Source organism: Pristiophorus japonicus, chromosome 5, assembly GCF_044704955.1.
Source record: "Pristiophorus japonicus isolate sPriJap1 chromosome 5, sPriJap1.hap1, whole genome shotgun sequence".
Taxonomy (NCBI): Eukaryota; Metazoa; Chordata; class Chondrichthyes; family Pristiophoridae; genus Pristiophorus; species Pristiophorus japonicus.
The window spans coordinates 228,692,210-228,711,983 of NC_091981.1; the positions used below are offsets into that span (position 1 = coordinate 228,692,210).

General features: G+C 44.6%; 1 protein-coding gene across 2 annotated transcripts in view; it reads left to right on the forward strand.

Moving 5' to 3' along the window:
* LOC139264621 (signal transducing adapter molecule 1-like) overlaps positions 1–19,774 on the forward strand; it is a 90,336-nt gene that overhangs the window by 60,893 nt on the left and 9,669 nt on the right. For both annotated transcript variants that reach the window (XM_070881366.1, XM_070881365.1), the window contains exons 10-13: positions 4,286–4,373; positions 12,049–12,103; positions 12,828–12,981; positions 18,684–18,859. In XM_070881366.1, coding sequence (XP_070737467.1) covers positions 4,286–4,373; positions 12,049–12,103; positions 12,828–12,981; positions 18,684–18,859 — 473 coding nt within the window. The remainder of the gene's footprint in view (positions 1–4,285; positions 4,374–12,048; positions 12,104–12,827; positions 12,982–18,683; positions 18,860–19,774) is intronic.

Consider the following 19,774-nt stretch of genomic DNA (forward strand, 5'->3'; position numbering starts at 1 on the left):
TTCACCGACACCTGGGAATCCCTGGCCCAAGACCGCTCAAAGTGGAGGAGAAACATCTGGGAAGATGCCGAACACCTCGAGTCTCTTCACCGGGAGCGCACGGAAGCCAAGCGCAAACAATGGAAGGAACGCATGACAACCCAGGACCCCACCCACCTGTCCCTTCGACCACCGTCTGCCCCACCTGTGATCGAGACTGTTGGCCCCGCATTGGTCTCTTCAGTCACCTGAGAACTCGTAATAGTGTGGAAGCAGTCATCCTCAACTCCCAGGGTCTGCCTAAGAAGCAGACTGCGTAAAAGGTTTTCTGGCTCATGTCTTTCCTCTTGAACATAGGAAGTGGACTAGATCATTCAGCCCCTCAAGCATGTAACGCCATGCAATTAGATCATGGCTGATCTGTACCTTAACTTCATTTACCCATCATTGCTCCATAATCCTTGAAATCGTTCCTTAACCAAATCTATTCCTCTCTGTCTTGAAATCTTCAGTTGAGCCTTTTAAGGGTGAGAATTCTAGATTTCCACTGCCCTTTGTGTAAAAAAAAAAGTGCTACCTGATTTCACGCCACAATTTTAAGATGCTGCGCTCTCGTTCTGGATTCCAAAGGAAATAGTTTCTCTTTCAGTCCTATTGAAACCTTTTATCATTTGAAGTACTTCAATTAGATCACCCCTCAACCTTCTATACTTGAGGGAATATAAGGCAAGTTTATGCAACCTGTAATCCCTGCTTTATTCTGGTAACTGCACTGTACCCCTTCCAAGGCCATTATTACCTTTCCTGAGTTTTGGTACCCAAAACAGAACGAAGGTTCTGTACAACTGAAGCATAACTTCCTCACTGTTGAATTCAAAACCGTTTGCGATAAAGTTCAACATTCCATTAGCTTTGTATTGATTTGTTTCCCCGTTCTTGCCCGGGGAAACCCTCATCAACGACACCGAGGCAGTCAGGACCCGCTGGAAGGAGCACTTTGAAGATCTCCCGTACTGAGACTCTGCCTTTGACTCGTGTCCTTGACTCCATCCCACAGCATGCTACTCGCTACCACCTCAGTAAAACGCAAGCCCTGGACGAGATAGAAAAATCCATAAGACAGCTTAAGAACAACAAGGCTACGGGAGCATATGGAATTCCCGCTGAGGCACTGAAGTATGGCGGAGAGGCACTATTGGCACGAATGCATGACCTCATCTCTCTCATCTGGAGGGAGGAAAGCATGCCGGGAGATCTGAGATGCAGTGATCATGATCATCGTTAAAAAGGGGGACAAGTCCGACTGCGGCAACTACAGAGGAATCTCTGTTATCAGCCACTGGGAAAGTCGTCGCTAGAGTCCTCCTCAACTGTCTTCTCCCTGTGGATGAGGAGCCACAGTGCGGATTTTGTCCCCTACGGGATACAAGGAACATGATTTTGTCCCCTACGGGGTACAACAAACAACAGCGAGGGTCTATGGAGCGTCGTCCTCCATTTCAGCTGCCCCCAAAAGTTCGGCACCATCCTCTGCCTGCTCCACGACGACATGCAGGCCGTGATCCTTACCAACGGATCCATTACAGTCCCAATCCACATCCGGACCGGGGTCAAGCAGGGCTGCGTCATCGCGCGAACCCTCTTCTCAATCTTCCTTGCTGCCATGCTCCACCTCACACTCAACAAGCTCCCCGCTGGAGTAGAACTAAACTACAGAACCAGTGGGAACCTGTTCAACCTTCGTCGTCTCCAGTCCAAATCGAAGACAACCCCAACTTCTGTCGTCGAGCTACAGTAGGCGGACGACGCCTGGTCTGCGCACATTCAGAGAATGAACTCCAGGACAAAGTTAACATATTCACTGAGACGTAGGAAAGCATAGGCCTTACGCTTAACATCCATAAGACAAAGGTCCTCCACCAACCTGTCCCTGCCGCACAGTACTGCCCCCTAGTCATCAAGATCCACGGCGCGGCCCTGGACAACGCGGACCATTTCCCATACCTCGGGAGCCTCTTATCAACAAGGACAGACATTGACGACGAGATCCAACATCGCCTCCAGTGCAGTCTTCGGTCACCTGAGGAAAAGAGTGTTCGAAGACCAGGATCTCAAATCTGTCACCAAGCTCATGGTCTACAGGGCTGTAGTAATACCCACCCTCCTGTAAATCTCAGAGACATGGACCATGTACATTAGACACCAAGTCGCTGGAGAAATACCACCAATGATGTCTCCGCAAGATCCTGCAAATCCCCTGGGAGGACAGATGCACCAACATTAGCATCCTCAACCAGGCCAACATCCCCAGTATTGAAGCACTGACCACTCTCGAACAGCTCTGCTGGGCAGGCCACATTGTTCGCATGCCTGACACGGGACTCCCAAAGCAAGCGCTCTACTCTGAACTCCTTCACGGAAAACGAGCCAAAGGAGGGCAGAGGAAATGTTTCAAGGACACCCTCAAAGCCTCCCTGATAAAGTGCAACATCCTCACTGACACCTGGGAGTCCCTGGCCAAAGACCACCCTAGGTGGAGGGTGCATCCGAGAGGACACTGAGCACCTCGAGTCTCAACAGAGTATGCAGAAATCAAGCGCAGGCAGTGGAAAGAGCGTGCGGCAAACCAGTCCCACCCTCCTTTACCCTCGACGACTACCTGTGACCGGGACTGCAGTTCTCTTATTGGACTGTTCAGCCGCTTTTTTAAGAACTCATTTTTAAGATTGCTTATGATGATGATGATTAATTTGTGTCCATGGACACCTGAATTCTTTTAGTCTTCCATAGCTCCTAGGGGGAAAAATTCCGTCGCGCCCATTTGGGGGTGGTAACATCCGTGAGGTGGGACATTTTGCGCCAGGCGCGGAGCTCCCGCCCTGCTCGATAAATTCTGGTTACCGCTCCCCGACTGGAAGTGAAGTGCAAAATAAGGTGCTCCACTTCCTTTCTGGGGCGAACGGGAGCGGGCTGCAGTGCTATGCACTGGGCTGCGTAGCACTGTCGCGTAGGATGGGTTCTTCCCTTAATTAAAGGGAAGAGCCCAAGCTGCAAACTCTGCGATGATGAAAGGGGCTTCCCTGGACTACCAGGGAGCGGGTGTGCCGTGCCACCAGCCTGGCACTTGAGCAGGATGACGAATCGCGACACAGACCCCGTGATCAAAGTGCCAATGGGCGCTCGACAAAATCGGATACATTTATTTTTCAAAGGACCGCACCTCCCCTTTAACTTGGGCGCCCCGCCAGCAGCCCTGTACACACCCCCTGAAGCGGTCGCTGACATCGTCCCGCACAGCTTCAGAGGGCGATACCCAATTTCGGGTCAGGGGCGCTGTGCATCGTGATGACGTCATCCTCGCCGGCGCAGCAGAGCGGGGCGCTACGGGTTACTGCTGCCACACAATGCCCGCAAAATTTAGCGGGAATCATTGGAGGCGTAAACAACGTGAATTTCTCTGCCCTAGTCTCTCACCATTAAGAAAATGTATTTTTCTCCGATTCAAATTGGATGACCTCACACTTTCCCACATTGAACTCCACCTGCCATAGTTTTGCCCACTCTTTAACTAATTGTAACTTCATCCTCCCATCAACACAAGTTACTGTGTCTCCTAATTTAGTGTTGTCTGCAAACTGGGATATTCAACTCTATGCTGTCCTCCAAGTTATTGGTGAAAAGTTGAGGCCCCCGTGCACACCTCTTGTCACATCCCGTTAATCCGAGAATTAACCCTTTATCCCTACTTTATCTGCTACCTTCCAACCAATTACCAGCCATGTCATAAAGGATACCTCCAATTCCGTGTATTCTGATTGTTGCTAATAATCTCTGGTGTGGAACCTTATCAAATGCCTTCTGGAAGTCCATATAGATGACGTCGTCCATGGTCACTCCCCTATCCACCACATTAGTGACTTCCACAAAAACATTCAACCACATTAATCATACATGACCAACCCTTCACAAATCCATGCTGATTCTCTTTGATCACTTGATGCCTGTCCTAGTGTTCAGTTACTCCATCTCTGATGATCGATTCCACTAACTTAGCGAAAATTGATGAACTGACAGGTCTATTGTTACCTGGTTTCTCTATCCCTCTCTTCTTAGATAATAGATTGACATTTGCAAACTTTCAATCCAAAACCACATCCGAATCCAGAGCTTTGGAAAATGATGACTAATGCAGCTGCAATTTCCGCACCTATGTATTTTAATACCTGAGGTAGAAACCATCAGGTCATGGAGATTTGTCTTAGCTTAAATCGCATTATTTTCTCAATTACCATTTCTTCTTTAATAGGAAAAGATGGACCATCTATTACAGATGTTGCAGAGTGCTAACCCCACAGATGGCCAACCAGACTCATCAGAACTACTTCATCTAGAAGGTAGGATAACTGTGTGTTTTCTGTAATTAAGTGCCCTGTTCCATAGTTCACCAGTACACTATCTTAGTAATATGACAACGGTATGTATAAATAGAACATTTACAAATGATTGTACTAATGCTTTTTGTAAATTAAACATTAATTTGATATAGAATTTAGACTTTGGGTCACACAAAATTTGACACTGAGCCACATATGGAGATATTAGGGCTGATGACCAAAAGCTTGAAGAAAGAGGTTTTAAGCAGCATCTTGAAGGAGGAGAGAGAGGTCGCGAAGTGGAGAGGTTTCTAAGGTAATTCCAGATCTTGAGGCCCGGCAGCTGAAGGAAAGGGTGCCATTAGTGGAGTGATTAAAATCTGGGATGCACAAGAGGCCAGAATTGGAGGAGCGCAGAGATTTCTGGGGGTTGTAGGGCTGGAGGGGGTTACAGAGATGGGGAGGCCATGGAGGGAACAATAATGAAAATTTTAAAATCGAGGCGTTGCTCGACCAGGAGCCGATGTAGGTCTGCAAGCAAAGGGATGATGGGTGAACAGGACTTGATGCAAATTAGGATATGGGCAGCAGAATTTTGGATCAGCTCAAGTTTATGGAGGGTGAAAGATGGGAGGTCGGTCAGGAGATAATTGGAATAAACAAGTCTCGAGGTAACCAAGGCATGGATGAGCGTTTCAGCAGCAGATGAGATGAGGGAGATGTGGAGACGGACGATGTCATTGAGGTAGAAGTAATTGAACCAATATGTGATTGGAAGCTCATCTCTGGGTCAAATAGGACACTAAGATTGTGAAAAGGTCTGGTTCAGCCGCCGACAATGGCCAGGAAGAGGGATGGAGTTGGTGGCTAGGGAACGGAGATTGTGACCTGGACTGAAAACAATGGCTTCAGTCTGCCCAATATTTAATTGGAGGAAATTGCTGTTCATCTAGTACTGGATGTCGAACAAGCAGCGTGACGAATCATAGAAATGTACAGCACAGAAGGAGGCCATTTTGAACTAGCGTGTCCACGTCTGCCGACCAAGAGCTATCCAGCCTAATCCCACTTTCCTGCTATTGGTCCGTAGCCCTGGAGGTTACGGCACTTTTAGTGCACATCCAAGCATTTTTTTAATGTAATGAGGATTTCTGCCTCTACCATCCTTTCAGGCAGTGAGTTTCAGACCCCCACCGCCCACTGGGTGAAGAGATTTCCCCTCATATCCCCCCAATTATTTTAAATCTATGCCCCCTGCTGTTGACTCCTCTGCCGAGGGAAACCGGTCCTTCCTATCCACTCTATTCATGCCCCTCATAATTTTATACACATCAATCAAATCTCTCCTCAGCCTCCTCTGTTCCAAACAAAACAGACCCAGCATCTCCAATCTTTCGTCAAAGCCAAAATTCTCCAGTCCAGGCAGCATTCTTGTCAAACTCCTCTGCACCCTTTCCAGTGCAATCACATCTTTCCTTTAATATGGTGACTAGAACTTTACACAGTATTCCAGCTACAGCCTAACCAGTGTTTTATACAGTTTAAGCATAACCTCCTTACTCTTGTATTCTATAAAGGCAAGTATTCCATATGCCTTTTTAATCACCTTATCTACCTGGCCTGCTACCTTTTAGGGATCTGTGGACCTGCACTCCAAGGTCCCTTTGTTCCTCTACACTTTTCAGTGTCGTACCATTTAATGTGTATTCCCTTGCTTTGTTAGCTCTCCCCAAATGCATTAACTCACAGTTAACCGGATTGAATTCCATTTGCCACTGTTCTGCCCACCTGCGGTACATTGATATCTTGCTGCAGTCCATAGCATTATCAACCACACAGCCTATTTTCGTGTCATCTGCAAACTTCTTAATCATACCCCCAAATTAGAAACATAGAAAATAGGTGCAGGAGTAGGCCATTCGGCCCTTCGAGCCTGCACCACCATTCAATAAAATTATGGCTGATCTTTCACCTCAGTACCCCTTTCCTGCTGTCTCTCCATACCCCTTGATTCCTTTAGCCATAAGGGCCATATCTAACTCCCTCTTGAATATATCCAATGAATTGGCATCAACAACTCTCTGCGGTAGGGAATTCCACAGGTTAACAACTCTCTCAGTGAAGAAATTTCTCCTCATCTCAGTCCTAAATGGCTTATCCCTTATCCTTGAACTATGTCCCCTGGTCCTGGACTTCCCCAATATCAGGAACATTCTTACTGCATCTAACCTATCCAGTCCTATCAGAATTTTATATGTTTCTATGAGATGCACTCTCATCCTTCTAAACTCCAGTGAATACAGGCCCAGTCGATCCAGTCTCTCCTCGTATGTCAGTCCAGCCATCCCGGGAATCAGTCTGGTGAACCTTCGCTGCACTCCCTCAATAGCAAGAACGTCGTTCCTCAGATTAGGAGACCAAAACTGAACACCATATTCCAGGTGAGGCCTCACCAAGGCCCTGTACAACTGCATCAAGACCTCCCTGCTCCTATACTCAAATCCCCTAGCTATGAAGGCCATTTGCCACCTTCACCGCCTGCTGTACCTGCATGCCAACTTTCAATGACTGATGTTCCATGACACCCAGGTCTCGTTGTATTGCCCCTTTTCCAGATCTGCTGCCATTCAGATAATATTCTACCTTTGTTTTTGCCCCCAAAGTGGATAACCTCACATTTATCCATGTTATACTGCATCTGCCACGCATTTGCCGACTCACCTAACCTGTCCAAGTCACCCCGCAGCCACTTAGCGCCCTCCTCACAGCTCACACCACCACCCAGTTAGTTTAGTGTCATCTGCAAACTTGGAGATATTACATTCAATTTCTTCATCTAAATCATTAATGTATATTGTAAAGAGCTGGGATCCCAGCACTGAGCCCTGAGCGGCACCCCACTAGTCACTGCCTGCCATTCTAAAAAGTACCCATTTATCCCGACTCTCTGCTTCTTGTCTGCCAACCAGTTCTCTCTCCACGTCAGTACATTACCCCCAATACCATATGCTTTAATTTTACACACCAATCTCTTGTGTGGGACCTTGTCAAAAGCCTTTTGAAAGTCCAAATACACCACATCCACTGGTTCTCCCTTGTCCACTCTACTAGTTACATCCTCAAAAAATTGCAGAAGATTTGTCGAGCATGATTTCCCTTTCATAAATCCATGCTGACTTGGACCGATCTTGTCATTGCTTTCCAAATGCGCTGCTATGTCATCTTTAATAATTGATTCCAACATTTTCCCCACTATGGATGTCAGGCTAACCGGTCTATAATTACCTGTTTTCTCTCTGCCTCCTTTTTTAAAAAGTGGTGTTAGATTAGCTACCCTCCAGTCCATAGGGACTGATCCAGAGTCAATAGACTGTTGAAAAATGATCACCAATGCATCCACTTTTTCTAGGGCCACTTCCTTAAGTACTCTGGGATGCAGACTATCAGGCCCGGGGATTTATCTGCCTTCAATCCCATCAATTTCCCTAACACAATTTCCTGCCTAATAAGGATATCTTTCAGTTCCTCCTCCTCACTAGACCCTCTGTCCCCAAGTACTTCCGGAAAGTTATTTGTGTCTTCCTTCGTGAAGACAGAACCAAAGTATTTGTTCAACTGGTCTGCCATTTCTTTGTTCCCCATTATAAATTCACCTGTATTTGACTGCAAGGGACCTACGTTTGTCTTCACTAATCTTTTTCTCCTCACATATCTATAGAAGCTTTTGCAGTCAGTTTTTATGTTCCCAGCAAGATTCTTCTCATACTCTATTTTCCTCCTCCTAATTAAATCCTTTGTTCTCCTCTGCTGAATTCTAAATATCTCCCAGTCCTCAGGTTTGCTGCCTTTTCTAGCCAATTTATATGCCTCTTCCTTGCATTTAACACTATCCTTAATTTCCTTTGTTAGCCACGGTTGAGCCACCTTCCCTGTTTTATTTTTACTCCTAACAGTGATGTACAATTGTTGGAGCTCATCAGTGTGATCCTTAAATGTTTGCCATTGCCTATCCAGCATCAACCCTTTAAGTATCATTTGCCAGTCTATTCTAGTCAATTCACGTCTTATACCATCACGAAGTTACCTTTCCTTAAGTTCAGGACCCTAGTTTCTGAATTAACTGTGTCACTCTCCATCTTAATAAAGAATTCTACCATATTATGGTCACTCTTCCCCAAGGGGCCTCGCACAACAAGATTGCTAATTAGTCCTTTCTCATTACACACCACCCAGTCTGGGATGGCCAGTCCTCTCGTTGGTTCCTCAACATATTGCTCTAGAAAACCATCCCTAATACACTCCAGGAAATCCTCCTCCATCGTATTGCTACCAGTTTGCTTAGCCCAATCTATATGTAGATTAAAGTCACCCATGATAACTGCTCTACCTTTATTGCACGCATCCCTAATTTCTTCTTTGATGCTGTCCCCAACCTCACTACTACTGTTTGGTGGCCTGTACACAACTCCCACCAGCATTTTCTGACCCTTGTTATTCCTTAGCTCCACCCATACAGATTCCACATCATCCAAGCTAATGTCCTTCCTTACTATTGCGTTAATTTCCTCTTTAACCAGCAACGCTACCCCACCTCCTTTTCGTTCCTGTCTATCTTTCCTGAATGTTGAATACCCCTGAATGTTGAATTTCCAGCCTTGGTCACCCTGGGGCCATGTCTCTCTGATGCTAATTATATCATATTCATTAATTGCTGCCTGTGCAGTTAATTCGTCCACTTTATTACGAATACTCCTCGCATTGAGGCACAGAGCCTTCAGGCTTGTCTTTTTAACACACTTTGCCCTTTTAGAGTTTTGCTGTAATGTGGCCCTTTTTGATTTTTGACTTGGGTTTCTCCGCCCTCCATTTTACCTTTGTTCCTTCTATCTTTTGCTTCTGCCCCCATTCTTCTTCCCTCTGTCTCCCTGCATAGATTCCCATCCCCCTGCCATATTAGTTTAACCCCTCCCCAACAGCGCTAGCAAACACTCCCCCTCTGCCATTGGTTCCGGTCCTGCCCAGGTGCAGACCATCCGGTTTGTACTGGTCCCACATCCCCCAGAACCGGTTCCAATGTCCCAGGAATTTGAATCCCTCTCTTTTGCACCACTCCTCAAGTCACGTATTCATCTGAGCTATCCTGTGATTCCTACTCTGACTAGCACGTGGCACTGGTAGCAATCCTGAGATTACTACGTTTTGAGGTCCTAGTTTTTAATTTAACTCCTAGTTCCCTAAATTCTGCATGTAGGACCTCATCCTGTTTTTTTACCTGTATTGTTGGCACCTATATGCACCACGACAACTGGCTGTTCACCCTCCCCCTTCAAAATGTACTGCAGCCGCTCCGAGACATCCTTGACCCTTGCACCATGGAGGCAACATACCATCCTGGAGTCTCAATTGCGACCACAGAAACGCCTAGCTATTCCCCTTACAATAGAATCCTCTACCACTATAGCTCTCCCGCTCTTTTTCCTACCCTTCTGTGCAGCAGAGCCACCCACGGTGCCATGAACTTGGCTGCTGCTGCTCTCCCCTGATGAGTCATCCCCCTCAACAGTACCCAAAGCAGTGTATCTGTTTTGCTGGGGGATGACCACAGGGAACCCCTGCACAACCTTCCTTCCAGTGCTCTTCCTGTTGGTCACCCATTTGCTATCTGCCTGTGTAACCTTCACCTGCGGTAAGACCAACTCACTAAATGTGCTATTCACGGCATCCTCAGCATCGCGGATGCTCCAGAGTAAATCCATCCGCAGCTCCAGTGCCGCAATGCGGTCTGTCAGGTGCTGCAGCTCTGAGCACTCCTGCCATGACTTGACCCTTAAATTAACTTAATTGGCAACAACAATGACAAAGGTTACCTACTGATAAAGGAAAAGAAAAAGAAAAACTACTCGCCAGTCACCAGCCAATCACTTACCCCCTTGGCTGTGATGTCACCTTTCAATTTCTTTCTACTGCTTTGCAGCTGCACCGGCTGGCCTCACGAACTCTCCGCTCGAAGTCCCGCTGCCTCCTCGATCTCGGGCCTTTTATAGACCGCATCACGAACTCTCCCTGCTCGAAGTCCCGCTGCCTCCTTGATCTCGAGCCTTTTATAGGCCGCCTCACGAACTCCCCGCTCGAAGTCCAAGTTATTGATCTATACCACAAAAGCAAGGGACCCAGCACTGAGCCCTGCAGAACCCCAGCCTTCCAGTCACAAAAACATCCATCAACCATTGCCCTTTGCTTCCTGCCTGTGAGCCAATTTTGGTTCTAACTTGCCATTTTGCCCTGGATCCCATAGGCTTTTACTTTTGTGACCAGTCTGCCATGTGGGACCTTATCAAAAGCTTTGCTAAAATCATACGCACTGCCTTCATCAATCCTCCTGGTTACCTCCTCAAAATACAATCAAGTTAGTCAGACATAATTTTCCCTTAACAAATCCATGCTGATTGTGCTTGATTAAGCCTTGTCTTTCCAAATTAAGATTTATCCTGTCCATCCAGATTTTTTCCAATCATTTGCCCACCACTGAGGTTAGGCTGACTGGCCTATAATTACTCGGTCTATCCCTTTCTCCCTTTTTAAGCAAAGGTACAATATTAGCAGTCCTCTGGCACCACACCTGTAGCCAGAGAGGACTGGAAAATGATGGTCAGAGACTCTGCTATTTCCTCTTTTGCTGCTCTTAACAGCCTGGGATACATTTCATCCAGGCCTGGGGATTTATCCACTTTCAAAGCTGCTAAACCCCTTAATACTTCCTCTCTCACTATGTTTATCTCGTCTAATATTTCACACTCCTCCTCACTCGTTGCATAGTCTGCAACGCCCCTCGCTCTTTTGTGAAAACAGATGCAAAGTATTCATTAAGAATCATACCCACGTCTTCTGCCTCCACACACACATTTCCTTTACTGTCTCTAATCGGCCCGACTCTTTCTCTAGTTATCTTTGTGCTCTTAATGTATTTATCAAACATCTTTGGATTTTCCCTGATTTTACTTGCCAACATTCTTTCATTCTCTTTATGCTTTCCTGATATTTTTTTTATTGAATCAGAGGCAGTGGAGGGGTTGAGATTGGTGGTGGTGAGGTCGAGCTGGATGTGTACAAGTGGAACCTGATGTTGTGTTTTCTGATGATGTCGCCAAGCGGCAGCATATAGATGAGAAATATCTCCTTTCTCTAGTTATCTTTGTGCTCTTAATGTATTTATCAAACATCTTTGGATTTTCCCTGATTTTACTTGCCAACATTCTTTCATTCTCTTTATGCTTTCCTGATATTTTTTTTATTGAATCAGAGGCAGTGGAGGGGTTGAGATTGGTGGTGGTGAGGTCGAGCTGGATGTGTACAAGTGGAACCTGATGTTGTGTTTTCGGATGATGTCGCCAAGCGGCAGCATATAGATGAGAAATATCTACAAAACCACAGGAAGGCTCTGGCATCCCAACACACATTATGCTGGGCTTTAGTGTACCTAGCAACAAGAGTCAACTTTGAAACAGACTGGGCTCTGTTGTGTCATTTGATATTAATTTATTTGGATAGCACTGTAACATATTTTAACGATAGGATGATCAGTTAATCTATATAATGTTCATGTACTTCTCTTTCACTCCCACCGCACCACCCCATCCCCCGCCAAAAAAAACGAGCAAAATTATTTTAATCTTTCCTGTCTCTAAAACTTCTCCAGGTATCTGTCACCAAATGGGACCACTCATAGATCAGAAGTTAGAAGAAATTGACAGGTAAAAGTCCTATTTTCAGAGTTTGTTCACAATGTACCATTTCGCACATATCTGGCGTTACAAGTCCTAACATTCCTAGACCTGTGTGCATGCCACAGCAGTGTAAGCTGGGCAGGGGGCTGGAATTTGCAGCAAGATCCAGTTCCTCAGGATCTCTCGGTCCTTTTTTTAAAAAAAAAATGTAATTAAACATTGTGACTTGGCTGAGATGAGCACCGCCATCTGAAGGGGAGGCAGGATTGATAGGGTGACATGGCCTGCCAGAAATCTAGTCCATTCTGCTTCCTGTATCCCTTTGCATTGCAAGGCTATCATCCTGATGACAGTGGAGTTCCCACAAGACAAATTTTCCTAACTACAATCAATTGGAAAAGCAGCAATATAAGTTTGTTCTGCTTTTTAAAAAAAAAACACTTGTCATTCTGTCCTCAGATGACTCAGCAAGAGATACCGCTATGAAATTCTCCCATTTCCCCACCCCCACTCTCCCTCTGAGGCAGATATCCAGAGAATGCCACAGATGTCTGCCCCTTTTATGCTAATGATATTGTTTCATGGATTGTGATGGAATCCAGACTGGAGCAGAATGCTGGTCGGGAATTCCACCCCACCACACTTCTGTGCAATGGAGCTCGAGGAATTTCAGGCCCACTGAATTGTCGTTGTGTGTTTTGTTACATCCAGTGCTGCCTCTTATGCTTGTTTTACTCCATTGTGGTTTTAGGAAACACTCTGAACTGTCAGATTTAAATGTGAAAGTGATGGAAGCTCTATCCTTGTATGCTAAATTGATGAATGAGGATCCTATGTATTCTATGTATGCTAAACTCCAGAGTCAGCAGTATTACATGCAACCATCCTCTGTAGCAGTTTCTCAGGTGTGTTCCAAGTTATTTATTGTAAGGAATTGTATATTGTGACACTTTTTATTATTCCTGCTCAAATAAGAATTTTCGATAATCAGACTTCTTCCTGTACATTTATTTTATTTAAAGCTTAAAAAGAAAACTATTAACATATTTAAATGCCACATTAGATCATTTGACATTGTGTTTGCACAATGTTGACTCATACATTGATACATAGAGTAAATTGGGTATAAATACTTGGGCAGCTGTCATTCTTCTGTAAACCTGTTGATAGTATTATTAAGGATAATATTTAATTAAGCCAGCAACCATAAAACTCAATGTTTGGATGTGTTTTTACGTAGTCTAGTGTATCTCTCCGAGTAAAAATAATTGTGTGTGTGTGTGTTGGAGATTGGGGATTAGTGGAACATTCAGTTTATTTAGCAAGTGAAAGACCTGGTAAATGTTAAGAAATTATCATGAAATTCTTTCATGATTATTCCACAGTTTCCTCTGATGTATTGTGTTGTACTCTTAACAGAACTGTTTCTTTGTGTAGAACGTGCTCTTAAAATGGAGGTAGCAATTTGGCAGGCAATTTTTGTTGCGTTTTCCGTAGTCCATGTTTGAAATAAACACTTTGGCTTTCCCCATTGAACAATAAAGCTAATTATTCTGCTAACCAAATACTTTAGAGGCAGGGAAATGCAAGCATTCAGTGAATATTTTCAAGATAAGGGAAGGGAGTACATGTTAATTTAATTTCTGATTATTGTTAGATTTTATTTGCAGTTGTGGATAATGCGCACTGTTGGTGCAGAGTAGAGAGTGCAATGCTCTGCATCTGAGCTATGCTGTATGTGACCTGGGAGTGTTTGATGTTGACACTGGATGCCAAAACAGAAATGTGTTCCATCCCTCAATCGCCCTTAGTCATAAAATTCAATAAAAAATACAGATATTAGAGATCAAATTCCTAACTGCCTAACCAGGTCAATTTGATTTGATAATTGTAAAATATGCATATTGGATTTTGCAATAAGAAAAATGTCTTGAATTTCCTCCCCGCCCCCCCCCCCCCTCCCCCACATCTGCTGGTTATTTTGGTTAGTTTCTAGGTGGTCTTGTAAAAGAACATGAAGGCTGCAATAAAATTCCACTGGCTCCTCGATGGAGATAAACTAACTCAGCCCAAACAGGGATCATAGAATTACATCATCATCATAGGCAGTCCCTCTAAATGAAGATGACTTGCTTCCACACCAAAAAAAAGGATGCGTTCACAGGTGTTTCAATGAAGGCCCCAAACTACATCCTGAAGGATGGAAGATGCCTGTGCATGCATTCTTTTAATGTGGAGTGGCCATTGCACACCAGCCACTACGTGGGCTTGACAGAGCTAGGTCTTGGTCCAGTAGTAGTAAGGATTACCCAATACAACTGGAGACCAGCTCTGCTGTACGGACCTAGTGAGCACACTTATCGTAGTGTGGGCTGGCCTATGCTGCCCCTGGGCTCCTGGCCCCGAACTCGCGCCTCCCCTGGGCCCCGATCACGTCCCTCCACAGTCTCTCGCCGCTCCTTCGCCCTGACCTCACCGATCCTGCTGTATCTGCCCACGCTCCAATCAACACAGCACAGAAGGAGGCCATTCGGCCCATACTACTTGTGCTGGCTCTTTGAAAGAATTAGTCCCACTCCCCTGCTCTTTACATAGCCCTGCAAATGTTTCCTTTTCAAGTATTATATCCAATTCCCTTTTGAAAGTTAGTATAGTATCTGCTTACATCACCCTTTCAGGCAGTGCATTCCAGATCCTAACAATGCGCTGTGTTTAAAAATATATATATTTTTAATTCTCCTCATCTTCACCCTGGCTCTTTTACCAATTATCTTAAATCTGTGTCCCTGGTTATCAACCCTCCTGCAGGTGGGAACAGTTTTGCCCTATCTACTCTATTAAAACCCATCAACATTTTGAACACCTCTAATAATTTTCCCCATAACCTTCTCTGCTGTAATGAGCAATGTTTCCCCTGATTTTTTTTTTGCGGCGGTGGTCCTTAAACGGGCTGCACTGCCCATTCAAAGTTGTTCGCATGCGCGAAACTTCACATTTGGAAAAAGTCAGTCCCGGGCTATGTGGCCACACAGTTTGGAGGGAACGTTTTTAAGGAGAACAATCCCAGCTTCTCTAGTCTCTCCACATAACTGAAGCCCTCATCCCTGGTACTATTCTAGTACATTTCCTCTGTACCCTCTCCAAGATCTTGACATCTTTCCGAAAGTGTGCTGCCCAGAATTGGACACACTATCCCAGCAGAGGCCTAACCAGTCATTTATTAAGGTTTAACATAACTTCCTTGCTTTTGTACGCAATACCTCTATTTATAAAGCCAAGAATCCCGTCTGCCTTTTTAACAGGCTTCTCAACTTGTCCTGCCACCTTCAAAGACTTGTGTATGTACACCCACTGTTGTCTCTCTTCTTTTGTACTCTATGCCTCTATTTATAAAGCTCAAACCTGAGATCTTCCTGGCTTGTATGTTGTGGTGTATTAACCCACTGAACAATCAGAATATTACATGCTTTAATGTCATCAACTCTAGTTATCTTCAATGAGTAAATTATTTATTTTGATCTGTCTTACAGCCTCCTTTTAAAGAGAGACTATATATATGTGTGTGAGAGAGAGAGAGAGAGAGAGAGAGAGAGAGAGAGAAGGCAAATGTGGCAGCAAATTTGTGCATAGAAGGATCCCACAAATGAGTGAAATAAATGATTGTTTTATCTGATTTGGGGGTGTTGGTTGAGGGAGGAATGTTTGCCAGAACACCAGGAAAAAACTCCCTACTCTTAGAATAGTACCATGACAACTTTTAACATCCATTTGAATGGGCAGATACAGCATTGGTTTAACATCTTATCTAAAATATAGAAAATAGGTGCAGGAGTAGGCTATTCGGCCCTTCGAGCCTGCACCACTATTCAATAAGATCATGGCTGATCTTTCACCTCAATACCCCTTTCCTGCTTTCTCTCCATACCCCTTGATCCCTTTAGCCGTAAGGGCCACATCTAACTCCCTTTTGAATATATCCAATGAACTGGCATCAACAACTCTCTGCGGTAGGGAATTCCACAGGTTAACAACTCTCTGTGTGAAGAAGTTTCTCCTCATCTCAGTCCTAAATGGCTTACCCCTTATCCTTAGACTGTGTCCTCTGGTTCTGGACTTCCCCAACATCGGGAACATTCTTCCTGCATCTAACCTGTCCAGTCCCGTCAGAATTTTGTATGTTTCTATAGATCCCCTCTCATCCTTCTAAACTCCAGTGAATACAGGCCCAGTCGATCCAGTCTCTTCTCATATGTCAGTCCTGCCATCCCGGGAATCAGTCTGGTGAACCTTCGCTGCACCCGCTCAATAGCAAGAACGTCCTTCCTCAGATTAGGAGACCAAAACTGAACACAATATTCCAGGTGAGTCCTCGCTAAGGGCCCTGTACAACTGCAGCAAGACCTCCCTGCTCTTGTACTCAAATCCCCTAGCTATAAAGGCCAACATACCATTTGCTTTCTTCACCGCCTGCTGTACCTGCATGCCAACTTTCAATGACTGATGTACCATGATACCCAGGTCTCGTTGCACCTCCCCTTTTCCTAATCTGCTGCCATTCAGATAATATTCTGCCTTCGTGTTTCTGCCACCAAAGTGGATAACCTCACATTTATCCACATTATACTGCATCTGCCATGCATTTACCCACTCACCTAACCTTTCCAAGTCACCCTGCAGCCTCTTAGCATCCTCCTCACAGCTCACACCACCACCCAGTCTGGTGTCATCTGTAAACTTGGAGATATTACACTCAGTTCCTTCATCTAAATCATTAATGTATATTGTAAATAGCTGGGGTCCCAGCACTGAGCCCTGCGGCACTCCACGAGTCACTGCCTGCCATTCTGAAAAGGACCCGTTTATCCCAACTCTCTGCTTCCTGTCTGCCAACCAGTTCTCTATCCACGTCAGTACATTATCCCCAATACCATGTGCTTTAATTTTGCACGGAATCTCTTTTGTGGGACCTTATCAAAAGCCTTTTGAAAGTCCAAATACACCACATTCACTGGTTCTCCCTTGTCCATTCTACTAGTTACATCCTCAAAAAATTCTGGAAAGTTTGTCAAGCATGATTTCCCTTTCATAAATCCATGCTGATTTGGACCAATCCTGTCACTGCTTTTCAAATGTGCTGTTATTTCATCTTTACTAATTGATTCTAACATTTTCCCCACTACTGATGTCAGGCTAACCGGTCTATAATTCCCTGTTTTCTCTCTCCCTCCTTTTTTAAAAAGAGGTGTTGCTGCCCTCCATTTCATAGGAACTGATCCAGAATCGATAGACTGTTGGAAAATGATCACCAATGCATCCACTATTTCTTGGACTACTTCCTTAAATACTCTGGGATGCAGACTATCAGGCCCCGGGGCTTTATCAGCCTTCAATCCCATCAATTTCCTCAACACAATTTCCCGCCTAATTTCCTTCAGTTCCTCCTTCTCACTAGACCGTTGGTCCCCTAGTATTTCTGGAAGGTTATTTGTGTCTTCCTTCGTGAAGACAGAACCAAAGTATTTGTTCAACTGGTCTGCCATTTCTTTGTTCCCCAAAGACTGCATCATGTCCTCCTTCAGTGCAGTGAAGTGTGAGCCTAGATTATATAGGGCCGGATTTTCAGCTTTTGGGGTTTTTCAGCGAAAACGTTAGCGATATGTAAAAATTAATGTTTACGTTGCGCTACCGTTTTTAGGCCAAACTTTCGGCCTTTATGTCCAGGGCCTTAGCGGTAAAAGAGGCGTTGCACGATTATTCTCAGTGCAAAACACCAACTTTGGCAACTTTAGTCTGCGGTCGTTTGCGCTGCGATAGAGTCCTTGGGAGGGGGGGAAAATAAAATACAATTGCAAAAAAAATTCCAAAAACATTCACAAAACCCTTAGCTAGCAAATTGCTGAAAAATTATTTAAAAATAAAAACTTAAACTTACCTTTTTTGCAGGTTTTCATGCTGGCAGGGCTGTACTGACAGGTTTGACCTGTCGGTATTCTGGGCGCGGCGTAAGGGTCGGGAGAGAGCCAAAAGTATGACGGTAACGCAATCCGTGTCGTTGCACGTCGGCGCACCTCTCCCTAGCGGTACTTGAAAGCGCCGCCACAAACAGGTACCCAAGGATCCCGGCCAGGCTTTGCGACTGGGTTTTCGCCGCGGAGGACCAAATCATGGCGAAAACCTGCCGAAAATCCGTCCGAACGTGCTTAGTCCTAGAGTGGGCCTTGAATCTACAACTTTCTGACTGATGAGAGTGCTGCCAACTGAATTAAACTGACATTAATTTTAATTTCTCTTACGCGCCCATATTTTCTGTTAAATTCTCTCAATTTCTAGCAATGCCATTTCTAACCAATGTAGCACATCTGCTGGCACCAACACTATAACAAATCTTTTAATTTAATATACTTGATGATTTGAATCCTTTGCTGCCATAAATATAGTCTGAACAGACTAGAATGGTTCACTGGGGAAACTAACACCTCTTTGAGAGCATGGCACTCTATTGCAAAAAGAGAGTGCTTATTGCTGCTTTTCTTGGTCAATTTGAATATCACAACTGTATTTGAAACCACGATGCAGTTTAATTATACTTAAACTCTTTCTGTTATAGGTATATGCAGGTCAGCCTCCCAGTGGTGCATATGTAGTATCTGGTATGCCTCAGATGGCTTCAGTTCAGGGGTACAGTATTCCATCAGATCAAATTCCATCACTCAGCCAAGCTGGTCTACCACCAACAGCAAGCTCAACCCTGGCAACCCAGCAAACTCTGACATCTTATACTAAGTAAGTACTGATTATCATACACTACTTGTGCTAACCCATTTCCATCTGCAATATTCTTCAATAGATTTTTGGATTTTAAGGGATATGGGGATACCGTAGGCAAGTGGAGTTGAGGTAGCAGATCAGCCATGATCTCATTGAATGGCAGAGCAGGCTCAAGTAGGAGAATGGCCTACTCCTGCTCCTAATTCTTATGCTTATTCTTGATGACCATTGCAGAACTAAATGATCTGTCGATTACTTTCAGCAGTTGCACATGTTGGATGCTAATTTGAAACTGCTGTGCAGTAAAAGGAATTTATAATTATTTGACCTTTGTGAACTCCCAGAAGAATTTTGATTTTGATTTGAAAGCAAATGCCCAAATTTATACAGTGTCTTGGATAAGCTCAAATTTGGGTGCTCTTGTAAATACAGTGGCCCGGAATTTGCAGTCAACGGCGAAGCGAAGGTGTTACCCCTGGCCCCGAAGTAAGCTTCGTACAAGGGTCTCGTGATCTCTGTGTCGAGAACTTCGGGTTTTCCAACATGATATTTAAATCAACGAAGGTTAGTGGGGATCCCCTTGTGCAATGCTACTGTGACAGCAACGGGCTGTCTAAGCAGCCAATCAAAACACAGAATTCTCAGACAGCGAACAAGGAAGTGAGTAAGCCTTTAAAATTCTAACTTTAAAACGTTAGAGAGAGCAAAACAAAGATTGGGCTCTCAAATGGGGAAAAGGTGAATCTGAAATAAAGATGGACAAACTTTTTTAAAAAAAAATGTAAAAGCTTTAACATTTTTATTTTTATTAAAATGAATAAATTTCAAACCATACAAAATTAAAGTTAGTTTTTCAGGCCTTTAACCTTTATTTGGCAGCCAGCTGATTACCGGCTCTGTGTAAGTAGGGTGGGTGGTGGTGGCAGCACA